The sequence below is a fragment of the Anneissia japonica genome, unplaced genomic scaffold (assembly GCF_011630105.1).
Source record: "Anneissia japonica isolate Jap-2015-1 unplaced genomic scaffold, ASM1163010v1 scaffold288008_len1385354_cov213, whole genome shotgun sequence".
In the NCBI taxonomy this organism is placed as follows: domain Eukaryota; kingdom Metazoa; phylum Echinodermata; class Crinoidea; order Comatulida; family Comatulidae; genus Anneissia; species Anneissia japonica.
In genome coordinates, this window is record NW_022720123.1 from 1,297,230 (window position 1) to 1,318,051 (window position 20,822).

Below are 20,822 nucleotides of genomic sequence, written 5' to 3' on the forward strand. Positions count from 1 at the left end.
AGGAACCTTTGCCTTTCACCCCAAAAATGCCACAAACAGCTATTCTGGAGATCAATTAGCTTACACCATTTATATTTAATTCCTTAGTATCCAATTCTTTCCTAATTTACAGATACGTATTAGTTTGTACTGATTCTATACTTGTTTTACAATTACACAATTGCTTAAGTTAGTACTATTGGAAGTTGATAATTACTTAGCAATGTGTATGAGAAATTCAATGTTTGAATTCATTTGTAGGGGGAGGGTGTTGGGGGTGGTGCAGTTTTCAGGATTTTTTTTTAGAAAGTTGAAATACATGTTATTTTTAAAACTATTTCCCTACTTCCATGCACAAGTTAAATGATGAAAAGAATGTGTTAATATAAATAATAACATAAAATAATTGCAAAGTTCATAAATCTTAAGTTGTATATTTTGGACTACAGCATTTATATTGTATATTTTCAAATGGTTTAAAATACGATCTAGAGTACATTTATCCAGTGTTAATATCAAGACTAATAGAACCTATGTGCATATAATGGTTAAAGCAAGGATTTATTTTTGGTTGAAGCAATATTTTTATTTTTTAGTGTACTCAATTTGAGTTGGATATATGGTCACTGATGATGATGTAAATATCTGTTAATGAAGAGTCTCTGTTGTTACTATACCTACATTTCATTGTGATTAACTTCAGATATGTATATAAAAGTACTACGTAATCTCTCCAAGTAGCTCTATTCATAGTCTCTTACAAACAGTTATGGTAGTAGTATCGCTGGTAAAATTTGCCGGTGATATTTTAAAAAACTATTTGTATACAAGGAACAAAGTAAGGATGACAGTACACAATTAATTGTATTTTAATAATTTAAAGGTCCGTTAGATTAAGATTACCATGGCAACAGTCAAATGTCCTAGGAAAACATGAATAACCATGCTTCAGATTATATTCGTCCCACAAACATTACAGACGCAACAGCTCAGGATGTAAGAATTTCCATAGGATGCAGTAAACATTTTTTTTTTTTATTTGGCCTAATGCATGTAATATCTTCCTATGGGCATGAATTATAAAAGAAATTCATTAACATATTTTGTTAATTATTACTGTACATAGATTCTGTATTAGCTGCAGTAAACTTTCCAAGGTAGCATTCTTGTAATTTCCTTCAAATTGTACAATATATGCTAAATGAAAGAGCTAAATATATCCTTATAATGCCCTATAATGCCCTATTAGGTCCTGGGGCTCCATAATTGCAATCTATACAGGTGTTGGCTGTTATATATCTTTGTTATGTACTTGCATCAGCTGTGACAATGTTTGACTTGTATCTGTATATGTTTCTTTAACATGACAAAAATAACTTTAGATGACTTGAGAAGAAGTTTCTGAAAACTGACTCCTTAAGCCTTAATACTGTAAAAGCACAATATTTTATGTATTGGTTTGATTAAAATAAAGACAATTTATTACAAAAATGTTTGAAAGATGTACAGTATTCCTTTTATTACTTTTCACCTTTTTAAAATTCATCTTCATGATATTTCAACAGGTCTGGTGCTCAAATCATATTTTTATTACAACAATATTATGATTAAAATGATCATAAATTATAGCAATAAAGTATTAATGAAAAAAAAAAAATATAATAATAATATAATTAAAATTAGGCAGATGGGAACAATAAGTTATTCAACTAAAGAAAACCCTCCCATACAACTACTGTACGACTGCATTTAACTAAGGCCTCCACTAATAATTCTGAAACGAAACGAATCCCAGTCCATCATCGTTAAGCCAACATTTTGATAAGCTAAGTGTAGCAAAGTATGTATAGTAGATATTTATAGCGTGATAATTAGAAGCGTTCAGGAAGTCGGTTTAAATTAGACCTTCCAACAGGATGCAGGCTTAGTGAAATCATCAACGCAAGCTACTAAGCTTGCTCACAAGCCTTTCAGGAAAACAAACAGAAACGACGATGACATGTTTGTTTTCCCTGCTCGTTAAATCAGCTGATTGTTGTCAATTGGATTTACTATTTTGCTCAAAGCATTTTTTAATGTTCTCTCTCCATTACTGTCATTTTTGACGTTATTATCACCACGTAATTTGTTAAATGTCTGTCACTACAATGTGTTCTAAGTTCTTGCTTCTTGTATCACACCCTCAGTGGTGGATCCAGAAATTTGAAAGCTCAGGGATGGACTTTCACAGATGGAGGGTCTACACCACCTTAGCCCCACCATGGTTGGGGCTGAAGTAATAACATTTATGATTACGGCACCTATAGGTGGCTGGAAACACTCTCAGACATAAATTTGAATAATTTTTCTTTCTTTCTCCATTAAAAAATTTAGGGGGCCTCGAATAGTTGGGGCCCCCGTTTAACCTGCCACTGACCCTCGTCTGATTTATATCATTTTCGAACGTGCTGTCAATCTGATACGGTCATGGGTCATTGATTGGTTTCCTCAGCTCTGCTAGGTCAGTTAATGGGAGTAATTATTTACTTATTACTCCATGGTCAGTCTATTACATCACGTCCTTCCATCTATGGCTTTATCATCAGTGTGACATACACCTCGATGTAGTATATACTTCAGATCTTTGTTTCTTTCGTTACTGATACATCACATTCAATCTCTCCATGTTACCTCAACTTCATCTGTTCGGAATCTGCAAGTAAATTTGCCTCCAAATTGTTATTCAGTTGACATTCATATTGTGATATATTTGAATTACAAAAATAACACTAGCCATTAAGGATTTTAAAAAATAAATGTAAAACAGCTGTATATTATTAGAATTATAACTGGGTTTTAAAATTGTTTGAAAAATTTCAGATCAGCTTCAGCTTTTCAGCATTTTTGAAGTAGTTTTTCCAGTTTTCTAGAATCATCCTTTCTAACATAACTGTTGTAACTCAAATTGTGAATAATGGATTTAAACGATGACAGGATATAATAAACACCACAAATTTAAAAGCAATAAACCAAAATTTAATCCGGTAATTCTCAGACATGTTTCATATTGTTTATAATTATAAAAATTCTAAAAGTAGTAATAAATATGTCAGTAGTTCAAAGTAAATATATTTGTGTAATAACAAATTGGGTTCAAATACTATGAGCAAATGTATATTTTTTTTTGGTAAAGATATTTTTTTTTTCAAGTACTGTATATTTACCTCTGTGTACAAAATGTTTGATCTAATGGAGTTGTCAATCCACTTGTGAACATCTCCCATCCAGCTTGGGCAATCATCGCGCCATTATCAATACAAAACCTAAAATTAAAATTGAACTAAGTGAAAGTTAGAGCTTTGATTGGTTCTGTGCTATTATGCACCTTTCCACAGTAAAGCTCTACTCTGCAGATGTCTTAACCTGAACTACTTCCCCTGTAAAAGGCTGCCCTGCACCTCTTTCCCAAAAAAATGTACCCTGCAGGGGACTACACTTCCCCATTCATCGCAAAGCACTAACCTGTACCACTGTCTGCAATGTTGTACCCGGTACAGGTCTACCCTTCAAAGCACTACCGTGCACAGGGCTTATCCTTTGCCATTTCCTGTAAAGCACTACTCTGCATCACTATCCTACAAAGCTGTATCCTACAGAGACCTTTCACCACTCTCCTGCAAAGCACTACCCTACAAAGTTGTACCATGCAGAGGGCTACCTTTCACCACTCCCCTGCAAAACACTACCTAGCAACACTCTCCTACAAATATGTACCATGCAGAGGGCTACCTTTCACCACTCCCTGCATAAGTACTACCTTGCGTCCCCTCCAGCACAATTCCTTTGCACTAGAATTGTTTAAGTGACAGAATAATCATCCTATTGGCCTTTACCTCATGTCAGTTGCAAACAGCTTAGCACCTCTCTCCTCAGCCATGATCCCCATCATTTCTTGCAAACGTTTGTTACCTATTTAAGGGGAAAAAAAATTATACTTTTAATCTAGTTTTTATTTTCCCCTTTAAGATGGGCCACTTATATTTTACTTTAAAAGATATGAACCAATATAAACAAACCATTCTGCCCTCAACAGAATAAAAGGAAAGCGAATATAATTGTGGAAAGCATAATGTCACAAGACGGAAACATGTTAAGAATAAGAAGACCACTTTAATGCTTCACATTTTTCATGCTCCCATACATTTCAATATGGCATAATCCAAGTAATTGCATTAATGTGCACTTTGAGAAATACTAACGTCATTGCGTCATTCAACATTTGCACTGCCATGGTTGCTGGCATTTCATTAATTCCTGTTGATTGATTGATGAATTATACTATGATTGAAAGTACATAAAAAACAAGAGCGACGGTCCGCGCGTTCCTCCACGCCTAAATATGGTACAGGTAATAGGTTAATATAATAATAAGTTATATCAGGTTTTTTGGAAGAGCTACAAAAATATAAATTTTTAATAATTAGGATGCTTATTTGTACAAAAAAAAAATATTTAGAATGTTCATTTGTACAAAATTTGAATATTTTAAAATTAAAAAAATAAAATTTTTAAAATTGGGGAAAAAAATTGAATACCAATATGTGATTCGAACTCACAACCTTAACTTCTTCCATGCGTCGTGTCCTATTAGTGGTAATGGCAATAATGTACAGTCCTTGCTGAATGTTTTGTTTTGTAGATGTAGGGGGAATCCTGGTGTCCAACTTAAAAAATGGGTGATGGACATTTGTTGGAAATCACCCCTAGTTTATGTGTACAAAATTTCCTGCACGTCCAATCAAAATTGGCGACGCTGGACAATTTTAAAGGTTTTGTAACAAGAACAAGAACAGTAGTGAGGCTCTGGGGTCAGCGCCTTGCACGGACCCAAATATTAGGAATTCTTTTCTTCATTAACTTAGGCATTTAAATTGATTTTAATAAACTTACAGCCAACACCTCCAACTATGAGGACTTCATTTGACCCACAATGGGCCATGGCACGTTCTGTCACCTCAACTAACATAGCAAACAGCGTCTCCTAAGCAAATAAACATGGTAAAATTAAATAATGTAACCTAATTTCCATTTTTTGTGTTATTCTCACTCTGTCTTGGATTTGGCTCCATGATTTTGCTTCATTTAGTTAGGTATTGTTTATAAAAACAAATTTCATACTCATTATCTTAATTTTTATGTAATGGCATAATAATAATAATTATGTATAGGTGTAATTTTGCCCTACTTGACGTGAAAATGTACCGAATACTCGGTACATTTGAAAAGCTCGGTGGTCTAGAGGTATGATGCCAGGCTAGTGATCTGGAGATCGTGGGTTCGAGTCCCACCCGAGAACAACTTGCGATTTTTTTTCGCAGTTGTTTTCAAATGTACTGAGTATTCGGTACATTTGCACGTCAGGTAGGGCAAAATTACACCTATACATGTTTCTCCTGATGCAAATCCAGTTATTGTCTATTATTCCATCACAACAATAACAATTACTATCAATAATAATTATGTAATTGCATAAAATAATAGAACTCAGTGGTGGATTCAAGGGGGCCCGGTCAGCCATCTAAGTTTTTTTTTTAAAAAGAGTGAAATTTCGAGCCATCATCAAGATATGCCATAATCATGAATTTTCTTACCTCAGCCCCAACCATGGTGGAACTGAGGTGGTTCAGACACTCTGTCTGTTAAATGTCCTCCTGGGCCTTTCTATTTGGAATTGCTGGATCCGCAACTGAAACTGATTACCTGAAGTGAAAAGCAGAGGTCAGCTTGGGTGCATTCTCCTCGCTTCAGCTGCTTACTCCCCACATCCTGTTACCAAATCAAATTATCAGTATCAGAAATATTATGGTATCAGAATTGTGTCTGAGGTTTTGAGGACCAGGCTTTGACAAGATGTATTATGATTAGTTATACAAAAAAAAATCCATGTCTAGTATTTCTCATAATTATAACAAAAGGCAAACTCAGCATCATATGATGCAGCCTGACACAATTTGTTGTCGCAAGTGGTCTGTGTGAGTTAAATGATGCAGATGCAAGGTCTGCGTTGGGGAGAGTAGTGTCACTGAATATAAAACATTAATATTCTCACAATGACCAGACTGCAACCAGTGATAAATGACATTTGGCAGCATTGCATGACACTGTCTGTGTTGGCTTTGATAGATAGTTATCTCATTAATAATAAGACATTATTATGATAAATACTCCGACATACAGTCTAATTTCTCTTTAATTCACTCACTTCTATATAGGATAAAATGCCTGAAAAAGATACGTCCATTCCCTTTGTCACATAGGGCAGTTCTATTAACTTTTTTCCTCTGCAAGATAATATCATGGTATATTTTAAGCACTATGTGTATGTGTCGTTTTTAGTAAACACAGCAGTTCTTCAACTTTTGTCAATATATTGTTAATTAATAATAATATTATATTGATTATTTTTACTCTCACCCAACCTACCAGTAAGTCTTTTTCTGAATATTTCTTACCCTTTTGCCATTTGTTCAATGTTGTAACCTGGACTGGGATCATTTGATAGCTACAAAATAAAAACAAATATTTAGAAAAATATAAACTGTTTTACAGTACTTTCCATATTTGGCTCTGCTCTCCTCAACGACCTTCCTGACTCAGTGAAAACCCTTTCTATTTACTCATACAAGCTCAAATCTCTCATTCTCAATTAGTCAATGCTATTCCTATACATACTATTGATAGGTAAGCTGGTAGGTAGTTTTTGTGTGCAAGTGTCGCACTCCATAGACGAACACTTTTGGAGAACAACCAGTGACTTCATGTGTGCTTTGGCTTTTTCAGTATACATTAAAACAATGAATATTTAATTACTCTCTGATAGCTGAAGGTTCATTAATCGATCAATACTAAACTCTAAAACAAGTGTAACATAAAACTGGCACTAACCTTGAGTACGCGTGCAAACCTGTCGAGACAGTTGCCAATGGCGATATCAATCGTTTCACCAAATATACGGTATTTTTTGTGTGAGTATGCAATAACCTGAGAAGATAGTACAGTACACAACAAATTCATTAAATCAAATTCTTTAATTTTTGGATGAGTGATATTTTTTTTTCTATTTCTCTGCAGAAGCACACCTTACAGCACTTTTATGTTTTTGCTTCTCATCTTTGTTCCAATTGGGTTGCCGAAATGAATTTTAAAAAATTCAAAAAATGTATGAACTTCCATTAAGCTACCGTATGTCCAGACGATAATACACAATTTGATAGGCTGAATAGTGCTTTACAAACATGAACAAAATTAAAGCTTGGTGAAGTACCTGTGTGTTCCCTCCACTGACATACAGGACTGTAGGATTGATTGCATTTGTTATGAGTCGTCCCATCTCAATGTCTTACAGAATGAAATTAAGGGAAAATGTAGGTAAATAGCAAGTTGTTGTAGTGTACAGAAATTTTTTTTTTTTGATGAATAAACCTGCTACATAATGTATACTGAGACATAGAAAGTTGTGTTTTTGATTTTTGAAGGATACGTCCAATACAGTGATTGACTCCAACAATTGGCTTATTCCACAGCTGGGCTACTGTCCTTGCAACAAGAGCAACAGATACCAAAGGTGCTCCCATACCAGGACCTAGCAAAAAGACAACAGAAAAAAGAAACACATTAACATCATTAATTAAAAAGGAGCAAGAAAATAAAGCAGAATTAAATATTAAGACTGGCTCAGCACAATATTGCACATTCCTCTGTTTATGTTTATCATTTCTAGTTAAAATGTTTGTTCACTTATGTTATATTATATTTTTTGATATACCGGTACTGTTTAAAGAAAATGTGTTCGATAAAGTGAGTGATAGTTGGGTTTTACCTTTCGTGTACGCAATACAATCAATATCTTTGGGACTGACACTGGCCTCATCTAATGCTCTGTAAACATAATTGTATTACATTAGTTTTATATTTGGCATACCATAAAAAATGTACAAAAACAATATTATTTAGATAAAATGCAATGTATTCTTCCTTGTTTTTAGAAATGAACATACTTTTGTAGCACTTCTATGATGTGTGCTTGGTGATGTCTGGCAGTATCTCTAGGCTGAAACCCTGGAAGAAGAAAAGTCAATTTGAAATATTGAAGCTCTGATTCTAAAACAAAAATTCCTAGGACAAAATATGCATTGCAAAATTACTATCATCTCAAACATTTTAACAACTGCACATACCTTCACCTGGTGGTGTTATGTATGTAACTCTTGGATTAGACAATACCTCTCCATCTCGGATTATTCCAATTCCTAGCTTGTTGGCACTCCCTTCGAATCCAATCACGGTCGGCATGCTGAAGTACCTGTTTTAAAAGAGCAATCTTCAAGATCAAAACATTATTGTGGTTAAACAAGCAGGTAATACTTATAACACTGGCAGTGCTATTGTTACACCATTCCTAGACCAATACTTCAATCTCATTCTGATTGCATGTTATTGTCCTTATCCCATCCATAGTCTTTAGATACAAATCAATAACATCCATTCTACTTGGCTACCTCGGGCCCAGACCTAGCTAGGCTCGGGATGGGAGCCTCTGCTGGTGTTCGACGGGGCGCCGCCGAAATTGGCTTCAGCGGAGGTCTAGGCCTAGGGGCCCAGAGCTTTTTGCCTTTTAGTAGGCTAGGCCTAGGCTAGACTGGTGCCTAGCTTATACGCTCAAGATTGTAACTTACTTAATTTTAATGGATAGCTATTTCCATATACGGTATATGCTTACACTAGAAAAGTACAAAATTTGGGCCCCAGCCTAGGCCTAAGCCTACACAAGTCGAAGTTTTTCTAGCGAGCCTACCAACAAAGCCCCTGCCTGTCGACGGTCAATATTTACAAATTTCAGCAGGACAATAGATAGAGGGTGCTAGACTAGTCGTACCATGGTCGTACCCGAGTTTTTTTTCTGCAGGTACTAAAAAAAGTTAAACCATGCTTTTAATTAAGGCCATCAATTTTGTACAGTAATACTGTAAATTAATGTATTTCTTTTTATAATTAAAGCAAAAATAAATTCGAACAACTTTCTATACTTCATAACTTTTTCTGCCAATATAAAGTTGAATAATACAAAACTTACTGGATTACCTGCCAACGCTAGAGCAAAACAATGGCAGCCTCCTATGTTAAAGACGTGACAGTTTTATGCTCATATTCACAATTATTAAAGCGAAATATACATAGGCAGTTGTGCATAAAACTTAAATATTCGACCGTGGTGAGCGTAATTATTGTGGATTTCTTGATTAAGCCACCCGTGCCAGTTGTTTAGTTTTTTAGGCTAACTAAGAGCCGGGGCAGGCCAGGTTTGGCGCACGCTTGCACAGCAGCAGCCTGCACCCACTGACTGGTGATAAGGCCTAGCTAGGCTACATCCAATGTCCCCTAGTCCTGAACCTAGGCCATTATTACCCCCCCCCCCCCGGTTAAAAAGGGAAATTAGAAAATGTGGCATGTGGTGAAAGATATCTCTGAGCACCCGTTTGTCTGTGTGGCAGGAGAAATGTGTTTGCTGTTCCTTGTTCGAGCCACAGGAACGTGACAGTGGTGATGGATGGATGACATTCTAAGATCTTATTTTACCAGTTCTCTGTAATTAAGTTGATAATTAATGTATATTTTAGCTTATTTTTTTTTTTTTAAATGTAAAAATAAAATAACCTTTATAAATATTATACGGTAAATGAAATGCAGAAAAGGCTGTTTCTCTTTGCAAGTGGAAATGGTACCACAAGCAGCTCTCTGAGATAGATACATGTGCCTTACAAGATGCCATTATTATTATTATTGTTGGATTGTGAAAGTATGACAATAGGAATTCATCTTTTTTGTACCATTAGTGTTTTGTATGGTGTCTAAATTGACATGCAATCCACTTCGATGTTTAGTGCTATAATTTTAGTAAATCTGCTTCAATAAATTTACTGTATACACATATTTACTAGGCTGAACTTACTGTGGAAAATAATCAAACAACCATTGATGAGAATGTGAAGTCAGAGTCATTTAAACATCGCAGCCATCCAGGTGTTCTCAAGTGCAAGAGAGTTGTATTACCTGTCAGGCTCCAAGAAAGCATATCAGTTTTATTAGAAAGTAAGTTATCGTGATATATATATATATATATATATATATATATATATATGTATATATATGTATAAGTCGATCTTATTTTACATGCCAAATTGTTGTGTTTTCAGTTTATTAACAATCTGTAGGTTAAATTTAATGAAAGTTGAATAATTTTTCAGTGACAATTTGGATTCGACTTAGGCAAGATCAACTGTGTAAAAAGACAGCAATAAGATATAGCTTTTAGTTGTAGACATAAATGAGGCAAGTTGGATGGCCGAACAAGTCTTCTCGAATAAGGATTATAAACATAGGCCCAGTGTATTTAATTTGGCTCATGTGCATTGATATATAAATATAATACAATAAATAATTATAAAATATTGAAGTTTTAGGAAGTAATTAACATGTTAATTTTATCTATGTGTTTTGTTGCAGAGTATCCTGTACATCAACTGCATGGTCAAACTCAGTTTCTTGTTAATTACTTAGCCAGCAGGAAACGTCCAATAGAAGATGATGAGCTACGCAAGCAAGCAATCAAACTTGAGAATGAAATTTCAACAAATAGTATGAGAATTTTATATATATTAACTTATTTCAAACAGCGATTAAGCATTGCCAAATGTACGTTTACAAGATAGATAAAATAGATATTCATACTCAACTCTAAGTAACCAGTGGTAATGGTAATGGTAATGGTAATGGTAATGGTAATGGTAGTGGTAATGGTAATGGTTGGAGACTTGTATAGCGCAAAGTATGTGGTCTCTAAAGCATAGTAAAACACAAAAGAAAACCAAGACACAACAAAGTTATCCTAAGCTACACAGAAACTAAAAGTCAGAAGAGACAGACTATTGCAGAAGAGTCAACACCATTGCGATCGTTTTCCTGCAATTTGAGACCACTGGCAATTAAGCAGCAATTGGCTCTTATGGTGTTGGGTAACTAAATAGCCTATCAAAAATATGAAAAAAGAAAAAATTACAAAGTTTGAAAAAGGTGTGTTTTAAGTCTTAGTTTAAATACTGCAAGGGAGGTTGATTCATGTATGGTACTGGGAAGTGTGTTTCAAAGTTTAGGAGCTGCAACCCGGAAACACCTCTCTCCATATTTAGTGTGGCTCCAAGAGGGTGAAAGTGTTATAGAACTTGATGTAGATCTAAGTGTTCTACTGCATGATGTTAACCAGATCTGAATGAGTTTCCTGAAAATATAAACAACAGAATTAATAAATTAAACTATTTATTTTATTATTAATTTGCTCGTAGTAAAGATTGTACACTTATTATAGCTTAGGTTATTTAAAGCATACTTATCCTCGGTTGAAGCAAAGCTAAGGTAATTCACAAATAGTTATCCCCAAGATTATAGAAAATCTCTAATGGTATCGGAAATGGACTACAAAATGTAGAGCATATATCACAAACACTCTGTATTAGCTTGTTAATAGAGCTTCTGATATACAAAAAGCAATAAAAATAATTCACAAGATTTGTATATTGCACAGTTCCATGTGAGAAATACTCAAAAGAGTAAAAAAGAAAACAGCAAAGGATATACAAATATTTTACCAGCACCACATAAAAGTACCTTAAATTGATTAACTAACTAATATAGAGAATTACCAAAAGAAAAAACAAAAAAATGAAAAAGGAATACAATTGAAAAATAACAATAAAATAAATAAATGAAGAAATACGTTAAATCACAATAGCAAGAAGTCGTCATCCTAAGAGAAGTGTTTTACAAGCGGAGGAACCAAAATTAATGCTACTTTCACCAGCAGTTTAAGACCTCAAAAAAGAGGGCTTACTGTCACATACTATACAAGAGCTTTAACATGTCTTTACATTATGAAGACATTTAATTAGTGTAAATAAAATATAATCGATAGATCAACACAAACCATCATTTTCAAACAATCCAGTGTATTAAAGCTTCCATTAATCAAGGAACTGTGTAATAAATTGGGCTTTTTTACATGATTCTGCTATTGCTAAATTGTTTTTTTTTTATTGTGTATACACAGGAAGTGGTGACATTCCGGAGAGGCCCAAAGAGTTGAAGAAACGGAAGTCATTGATTATGAATAAGCTGAGGAGAAGTGTGTATCATTGGCAACCAATTATGTAAGTGAAAAAAAGTGATTAATATTTCACATCTTATTTTATTTATTTATTTTATTTCATTTCACCCCCCAACAGCAAAAACACCAATAACAGGGAGCATACAATAAATACAATATAAAATCACAGTGATAAAATTGATAAATCACAATAGAAACATTCAAAAATATTATAAACAGTATAAAAATATTCAGAATAAATCAATTTACAATAGTTACTATCACTTTATGATTATTATTACTATTGATTATATTGATATTTTGTTATCTCCTCTTATCAGATACAATGAGATGGTTGCCGTTGCCTATCTGCTGGGACGATTTGCTCCTAATTATGCTGCCCTCTACCGAGTGTTCAATGAGGTTAGTATAGTGGTTTTGAGTACACTTTCTTTACATGATTGATATGCACATTACACGTTGTCAATGACAGGGGGTTTCAAGGGGTAGGGGAAATATAGTTATATAGATTCAAATAGCAAAGTACCATTTCCGGCCATCTACAGGTGCCATAATTATAAATTTTCTTCCCTCTGCCCCAACCATGATGTGGCTGAGGTTGTGTTGACCCCCCATCTGTGAATGTCTCTCCCTGCCTTCCCCTCCTGCCTCATTTCAAATTCCTGGATCCACTACTGAATAACAAGTGTAATAAGACATTCCACTTATATCTACATTAATGATACTCGGCTATATATTGCTTATCTTTGACTGATATTTAATGTAACTTAACTACTTTCAGATAAAAAGGCGAGAACCAGAATTTAGACCAGAAGCTATACTTGACTTTGGATCAGGGTTAGGTACAAGTGTTTGGTATGTTGCTTATATATTGATCGATTTTTTTTTCTGTAGTACATATATTTTGTTAACTAATAATCATTTACTAATAAGTTCATCTTAGCAATAATGATAGGTATTATATGAAGATACTCGGGGTGGATCTAAAGATGGCCAAAAGGGGAGCCCCGAAATGGGCCTGAAAGAGCGACCATCTAGACAACACAACCCTAGGGGTCCGGGGACATAACCTCTGAGGTGTTTTGGGCAATCAATTATTTCTTTTACCTTCCTTCTTTTTTTTCTTTTTTTTTGACTTTCCAAAATGGGGGGTGGGCTGCCTGGCCCCTCCCCCCTCAAATTGCCTGATACAGTACTGATTATTATTATTATTATGGTTTTTAAATATTATTATCATTATCATAATCATTATTATTGCCATCCGTGTTTCCTCCAATCATCATCACTTTTGCAGTGTTCGCGTTGTAATGACTGTTTTTGTTATCATCATCATTTTATTTTTCAGGGCTGCGGAAGCCACCTGGGAAAACCAAGTGAAGGAATACATGTGTGTAGACATCTCTAAATCAATGCATGCTACTGCAGACTCTCTACTACGTGATGGAGATGAAAACAAAGAACGATTCATAAAGACTGTTTTTCAACGACACTTCACTCCACTCTCACCTGACGTAAGTGTCCCACTAATTAATAGGGTTTTTAGGTTTTGAGTTTACAGTTTAACCATGCTCATTTCAAATTTCTGAGATGTGGTTCAAACCTCCACAAATTTTGTGATTATTCTCACCTTTGAGGGATTTAATGATGACAAATGCATTCATGAATCTGATAACAATAACATTAGTTGAACTGAGAGAACACCTTTTCATATATTTATTAATTAGTTAATTTGTTTCTTTCATTCAATATATGATTCATATGAATGTATTCATTCATTTATTTATTCTTTCATTCCTTGTTTATTTAATTCTTTCATTCATATACTCATTTTATTATTCTTTACTTTAAAATTCTTTCATTCAATCTAACTTCATGCAATCTTCAAAATGGATGGTGTTATAGTTAATTATTGCTGGGTTGTAATGAAATAACCAGTACAGAACATGAGTTGCTGTTTTCTACAAACAAATCAACAATATTGAGATTGGCGCCTTCATATCATCCAGTGCCAGGAGTTGCTAACAGCCTTTGATTGATAGATTGATAGACTGATAGATTGATGATTTGATTGATTGGTTAAATGATTGATTGTTAGTTACTGTAGAAAGAGAATAACATTAATTTTATGAAATTTACAGCGAAAATACAACATGACGATGTCAGCATTCTCTTTGCTGGACTTGCCAACTAAATCAGACAGGGTGAACACTATCAGGATGCTTTGGATGAAGACCGATGACTTTCTGCTGATAATAGAGACGGGCTCTCGAGAAGGTTTTGAAACAGTAAACGAAGCCAGGGATCTGATTTTAGGAATCCAGAGGCCTTCTGGAAAAGACAAAAATGTTGAACTGGAAGATGGCTATGTCTTTGCACCTGTAAGTAAACTGCATTTTTGTTGGAGATTGTTCATTAATACTAAAATTGTTTAAAGCCATTTTAAGACTTGAAAGCTTCATTCTCATGTGAATATGGTAATAAAACATAACGTCGCTCACATCACGAACTAACACAATCAAAGTAGATTGTGTTAGTTCGTGAAATCACAGTAGCGCGTCAAAACTAGCGTGTATTGGTTGTCAAGCAATTTTGTATTCTTTACCACACAAAAAGTCCTTAACGACAGCAGCGCGTATTTTGACGCGCTTTTTGGTTTTCACGAACTAACACAATTGAATTTAATTGTTTTAGTTCGTGATGTGAGCATCGATAATATGGCTATTAAAGTTGGTAAGCTCAAAAAAAGTAATGTGGTGGTGATGATGATGATGATAAGCAAATGATGATAATGTTGATTATGATGATGATGTTGATAAGCAGATGATGATGATGATAATGATAAGCAATTGTTGGTGATGTTGATGGTGATGATGATGATGATGATGATAAGCAGATGATGATGATGATGATAAGCAAATAATGATGATGTTGATGATGATGATGATGTTGATAAGCAGATGATGATGATGATAATGATAAGCAAATGTTGATGATGTTGATTAAAAATCAATCAATGATGATGTTTGTGATAACAATGATTAATTACCTTTAAGTTACCTGAATGTATCTATGATGGTGTTACTACTTATGATGTAGTAAATCAATGATACAAGTCTTGGTGGTGATGATGATGATAATGATGAGGGTAAGTAATGATGGCTGATGCCTGAGCCTACTTTACCAAGTTCTTTTCATCTGATTTTATCTCACTGAAGTGTCAACATGACGTAAGCTGTCCAAGAAAGAGTTCAACCGATGTCATCATTCCATGCAATTGTATGCAAGACTACCAGCCTCTCAAGGAACTCAAGTTGAAATTAAACACTATGAAGGAGAGGTTCTCTTATGTGATTCTCCGAAAAGGTCAAAGGAAGAACAGAGTCGGTAAGTTTGTCTGACTAAGGCTTTTAATTACTGTGACTTGGGTAATAATAGATAACACGACCTCCTGTTTTTTCTAATGTAATTTGCTGAATAAACATTGTCTTATACGCAAGAATATACGGTACAATCTGGTTATACTTCAGCAACTACTGTACATGGTGCTTTGCATCTTGGGTAACTTGACAAATGATAATGTATGCAGGCTGTTCACACTGAATTTATTTGGTCAAAGTGATCAGGTACATGATTAGTTTGAACAACATTAAACCAGTGTGAACATAGATTTAGACAGTGATTAAGTTTGCTATAGGCAATGAAAAGAAAAAGAATCTCAATCCGTCTTGGTATGTTATTGACAATAAAGACATCTTGGTTGTTATATGATTATAGAGTTATATATTATATAATATTTATACAATTGGTAAGTGAATGTAGTAGAATCGCATTATGTTAAAATATGATGTTTTATTCAATTTCTGTACTTTACAGATGATCACTGGCCTAGAGTAATTGAGCCTGTTCTGCAACGGTCAAGCCACGTCATCTGCTACCTTTGCTGTCCTAATGGTCAGCTAGAAAGACCAACAATTACAGCAGCAAAGCATGGCAGGTACATCATTATAAGTAGGCCTCTGCCACACACAATGTCTAATTATTATAAGAATTCTAATATAATTATTAGAAAAACGAGATATGGCATTATATTATAGAATTCCAATCCAACTGCCCCAATAATTTTATATTTAAACAAATACTCTCTTGAAAAGTGGCGTACAGTATGTAGGGGGTGCATGTGACGCACATCCCTCTCCTCCCCCATTGAAAATGTTGAAGCAAAAAAATCATGTTCAATAAAATAACCTTATTTTGCGACCTAGCATCTGCCTCACTTAATCATCTTTCCCTAACTCCACCTTCATGCCTCCCCGTAAGCCCTCCATCCCCCATTACAAGACTCCTATATAAGCCACTGATTTAGAAAAATATTTAATTAGAACAACTGTGGTTATAAAAATTCACTCAAGAGATTTAAAATAAATGGAATTGCTCATTTTAATGGATTAGATTAGTCATCACCTTCCATTGAGATGTGACACAAGTCAAAACCAATAGCAATGTATTGTTTTGTACTGTATACTATATAGCATTTTATTTTTTATTTGTAGGGACCTCTACCGTTGTGCACGCCTTTCGAACCATGGAGACCTTCTTCCTATAAGCCATTTGGAATCATCAAATCCTCCTTCATTGACCAATGAGAACAACAAATCAAACTGACCTGTAACACCAGAAGATACTAGAATGGCTCTGATTTGTAACAAAGAAGCCCTTCTTAAGGCTTTTTTAGACTACCCTAGGGGCTGGATCCAGATAGAGCCCTGTGAGGTGTGGGGAAATAGCCCCACCTGCTTTGGTATTTTTAACATTTTAAGGATGAATTTGATGTTTTTTGTACACGGTCTGTTGTTTACAAGGATCTAGTCACCCAATTTTGGACAAGAATAATTATGCTGATGATATCTTGGGGCCCTTAAGGGTCTTAGAGCCCAATCACACTTGTTAAATTAGCCCAGGGCTGCTATAATTACGGCCTAATCAAAAACGACCGTTAGTATTTCATGTCGACTCGGGTCGCACTGCAAATGTTTACACTTCCTCCTTTGCACCGGGATTTGCTTGAAATATTATGGTATAAGATGTCAAAATTGACTGTTATCGCAGCAAACCTTGGCGACCTAGGACGAGCCTTGGTTCGGTTTACCTTCAGATATGAAGATGAGTCGGCCCAGGTGATGCATTGCGGGACCTGAGCCGACTTTAAAGTCTGACAAAATTTAGGTCGGCTCTGGGGTAGCTTAAAAGATATTGATTGTTCTCACATGAAAAAAAGTGGCCCTGAGGCGGCCCTGAGCTGAAGTAAATACAGTATTAATTTACGTTACAAATTCAATGACAGGTTTGATGACATCATATTCATCAGAACCCATAATAAAAGGAGATAATTTTTCTACCCTTGCCATATGTTGGAAGTGTTTTCATAATATTTAAGTTCGTTGAAAAGATTGTTTCTAACATCTTGGCAAATGGGGCAGCAAATTATAAAATGGAATTTATCTTCAACTTCAAAAATTATATATTGTACGTATATAAATTTCAAAATATTTATATAAGTATAGCATTACCATGGCTTAGAGTTTATCTACTTTGTACCATATCTTTATGAAACAATTGAATGACAAGCTATGAATTAAATTGTCATTTACAAATACAAATTGTCTATGAATTTTTTATTTTAACAAGTATGTCTTAATCCCACATGGTAAACGCCATACATACCGTCATTTTGACATCAATATAAACATATAATAATAAATATAATTTTAATATTACAGACACATATATATAATAATTACATATATATAAAGTAGAAAAAACGCGAAGTGGCACCAACCGTAACAATGGAAGAATCGCCAAAAAAAAAACGACTTGGTGATAATAGCGAAAAACGAAAAATAACAGGGTCGAAAAAACGTCCAATTTCGACAAAAACCATGAGCTATACCCTTTGCGTTTTTTCAAAAATTTGGACTATTTTTCACCAAGTCGTTTATTGGTGATTCATCAATTCGTAGGGATTGTAGGTGCCACAAAACACATTGGTATGATCCGTATGTGCCACAGTACACAAAATAACCGAAAAATAACAGGGTCGAAAAATCGTCAAATTTCGACAAAAACCATGAGCTATACCCTTTGCGTTTTTTCAAAATTTGGACTATTTTTCACCTAGTCGTTTTTTGGTGATTCATCAATTCGTAGGGATTGTAGATGTCACAGAACACATTGGTATGATCCGTATGTGCCACAGTACACAAAATAACCGGAAAAAACAGGGTCGAAAAATCGTCCAATTTCGTCAAAACCATAAGCTATACCCTTTGCGTTTTTTCAAAATTTGGACTATTTTTCACCAAGTCGTTTATTGGTGATTCATCAATTCGTAGGGATTGTAGATGCCACAGAACACATTGGTATGATCCGTATGTGCCACAGTACACAAAATAACCAAAAAATAACAGGGTCGAAAAATCGTCCAATTTCGACAAAAACCATGAGCTATACCCTTTGCGTTTTTTCAAAATTTGGACTATTTTTCACCTAGTCGTTTTTTGGTGATTCATCAATTCGTAGGAATTGTAGATGCCACAAAACACATTGGTATGATCCGTATGTGCCACAGTACACAAAATAACCAAAAAAAAACAGGGTCGAAAAATCGTCCAATTTCGACAAAAACCATGAGCTATACCCTTTGCGTTTTTTCAAAATTTGGACTATTTTTTACCAAGTCGTTTATTGGTGATTCATCAATTCGTAGGGATTGTAGATGCCACAGAACACATTGGTATGATCCGTATGTGCCACAGTACACAAAATAACCAAAAAATAACAGGGTCGAAAAATCGTCAAATTTTGACAAAAACCATGAGCTATATATACCCTTTAAGTTTTTCCAAAATTTTGACTATTTTTCACCTAGTCGTTTTTTGGTGATTCATCAATTCGTAGGGATTGTAGGTGCCACAGAACACATTGGTATGATCCGTATGTGCCACAGTACACAAAATAACCGAAAAATAACAGGGTCGAAAAATCGTCAAATTTCGACAAAAACCATGAGCTATACCCTTTGCGTTTTTTCAAAATTTGGACTATTTTTCACCTAGTCGTTTTTTGGTGATTCATCAATTCGTAGGAATTGTAGATGCCACAAAACACATTGGTATGATCCGTATGTGCCACAGTACACAAAATAACCGAAAAATAACAGGGTCGAAAAATCGTCCAATTTTGTCAAAAACCATGAGCTATACCCTTTGCGTTTTTTCATAATTTGGACTATTTTTCACCTAGCCGGTTTTTTGGTGATTCTTCAATTCGTAGAGATTGTAGGTGCCACAGAACACATTGGTATGATCCGTATGTGCCACAGTACACAAAATAACCGAAAAATAACAGGGTCGAAAAATCGTCCAATTTCGTCAAAAACCATGAGCTACACCCTTTGCGTTTTTTCATAATTTGGACTATTTTTCACCTAGTCGTTTTTTGGTGATTCATCAATTCGTAGAGATTGTAGGTGCCACAGAACTCATTGGTATGATCCGTATGTGCCACAGTACACAAAATAACCGAAAAATAACAGGGTCGAAAAATCGTCAAATTTCGTCAAAACCATGAGCTATAGGCCTACCCTTTGCGTTTTTTCAAAATTTGGACTATTTTTCACCTAGTCGTTTTTTGGTGATTCATCAATTCGTAGGGATTGTAGGTGCCACAGAACACATTGGTATGATCCGTATGTGCCACAGTACACAAAATAACCGAAAAATAACAGGGTCGAAAAATCGTCAAATTTCGTCAAAACCATGAGCTATAGGCCACCCTTTGCGTTTTTTTCAAAATTTGGACTATTTTTCACCTAGTCGTTTTTTGGTGATTCATCAATTCGTAGGGATTGTAGGTGCCACAGAACACATTGGTATGAGCCGTATGTGCCACAGTACACAAAATAACCGAAAAATAACAGGGTCGAAAAATCGTCAAATTTCGACAAAAACCATAAGCTATACCCTTTGCGTTTTTTCAAAATTTGGACTATTTTTCACCTAGTCGTTTTTTGGTGATTCATCGATTCGTAGGGATTGTAGGTGCCACAGAACTCATTGGCATGATCCGTATGTGCCACAGTACACAAAATAACCGAAAAATAACAGGGTCGAAAAATCGTCCAATTTCGACAAAAACCATGAGCTATACCCTTTGCGTTTTTTCAAAATTTGGACTATTTTTCACCTAGTCGTTTTTTGGTGATTCATCAATTCGTAGGGATTGTAGGTGCCACAGAACACATTGGTATGATCCGTATGTGCCACAATACACAAAATAACCGAAAAATAACAGGGTCGAAAAATCGTCCAATTTCGTCAAAAACCATGAGCTATACCCTTTGCGTTTTTTCATAATTTGGACTATTTTTCACCTAGTCTTTTTTTGGTGATTCTTCAATTCGTAGAGATTGTAGGTGCCACAGAACACATTGGTATGATCCGTATGTGCCACAGTACACAAGATAACCGAAAAATAACAGGGTCGAATAATCGTCCAATTTCGTCAAAAACCATGAGCTATACCCTTTGCGTTTTTTCAAAATTTGGACTATTTTTCACCTAGTCGTTTTTTGGTGATTCTTCAATTCGTA

At 34.8% G+C, this 20,822-nt stretch overlaps 2 protein-coding genes across 4 annotated transcripts; one reads left to right on the top strand and one right to left on the bottom strand.

Moving 5' to 3' along the window:
- Window positions 1–274: 274 nt before the first annotated feature.
- LOC117111180 (probable tRNA N6-adenosine threonylcarbamoyltransferase) lies at window positions 275–8,872 on the bottom strand. 3 transcript variants are annotated; one of them, XM_033254053.1, is made up of 14 exons: window positions 8,738–8,872; window positions 8,196–8,320; window positions 8,016–8,076; window positions 7,838–7,896; window positions 7,499–7,600; window positions 7,283–7,356; window positions 6,904–6,999; window positions 6,471–6,520; window positions 6,221–6,299; window positions 5,719–5,784; window positions 4,909–4,999; window positions 3,852–3,927; window positions 3,183–3,281; window positions 275–2,671 (listed from the first exon to the last, which is right to left on the bottom strand). In XM_033254053.1, the coding sequence occupies exons 2-14, from the start codon at window positions 8,308–8,310 to the stop codon at window positions 2,632–2,634; spliced, it is 1,008 nt and encodes a 335-aa protein (XP_033109944.1). In that variant the 5' UTR covers window positions 8,311–8,320; window positions 8,738–8,872; the 3' UTR covers window positions 275–2,631. The 3 variants fall into 3 exon arrangements, with proteins under 3 accessions (XP_033109944.1, XP_033109943.1, XP_033109945.1); XM_033254052.1 differs by having other exon boundaries at window positions 8,694–8,852; XM_033254054.1 differs by having other exon boundaries at window positions 8,813–8,832.
- A 229-nt stretch (window positions 8,873–9,101) lies between these two features.
- Window positions 9,102–16,986, top strand: LOC117111247 (methyltransferase-like protein 17, mitochondrial). Its single transcript, XM_033254155.1, has 11 exons — window positions 9,102–9,229; window positions 9,957–10,107; window positions 10,522–10,653; window positions 12,119–12,218; window positions 12,496–12,577; window positions 12,957–13,030; window positions 13,521–13,686; window positions 14,314–14,553; window positions 15,391–15,559; window positions 16,049–16,169; window positions 16,726–16,986. The coding sequence occupies exons 1-11, from the start codon at window positions 9,122–9,124 to the stop codon at window positions 16,835–16,837; spliced, it is 1,455 nt and encodes a 484-aa protein (XP_033110046.1). The 5' UTR covers window positions 9,102–9,121; the 3' UTR covers window positions 16,838–16,986.
- Window positions 16,987–20,822: the final 3,836 nt, after the last annotated feature.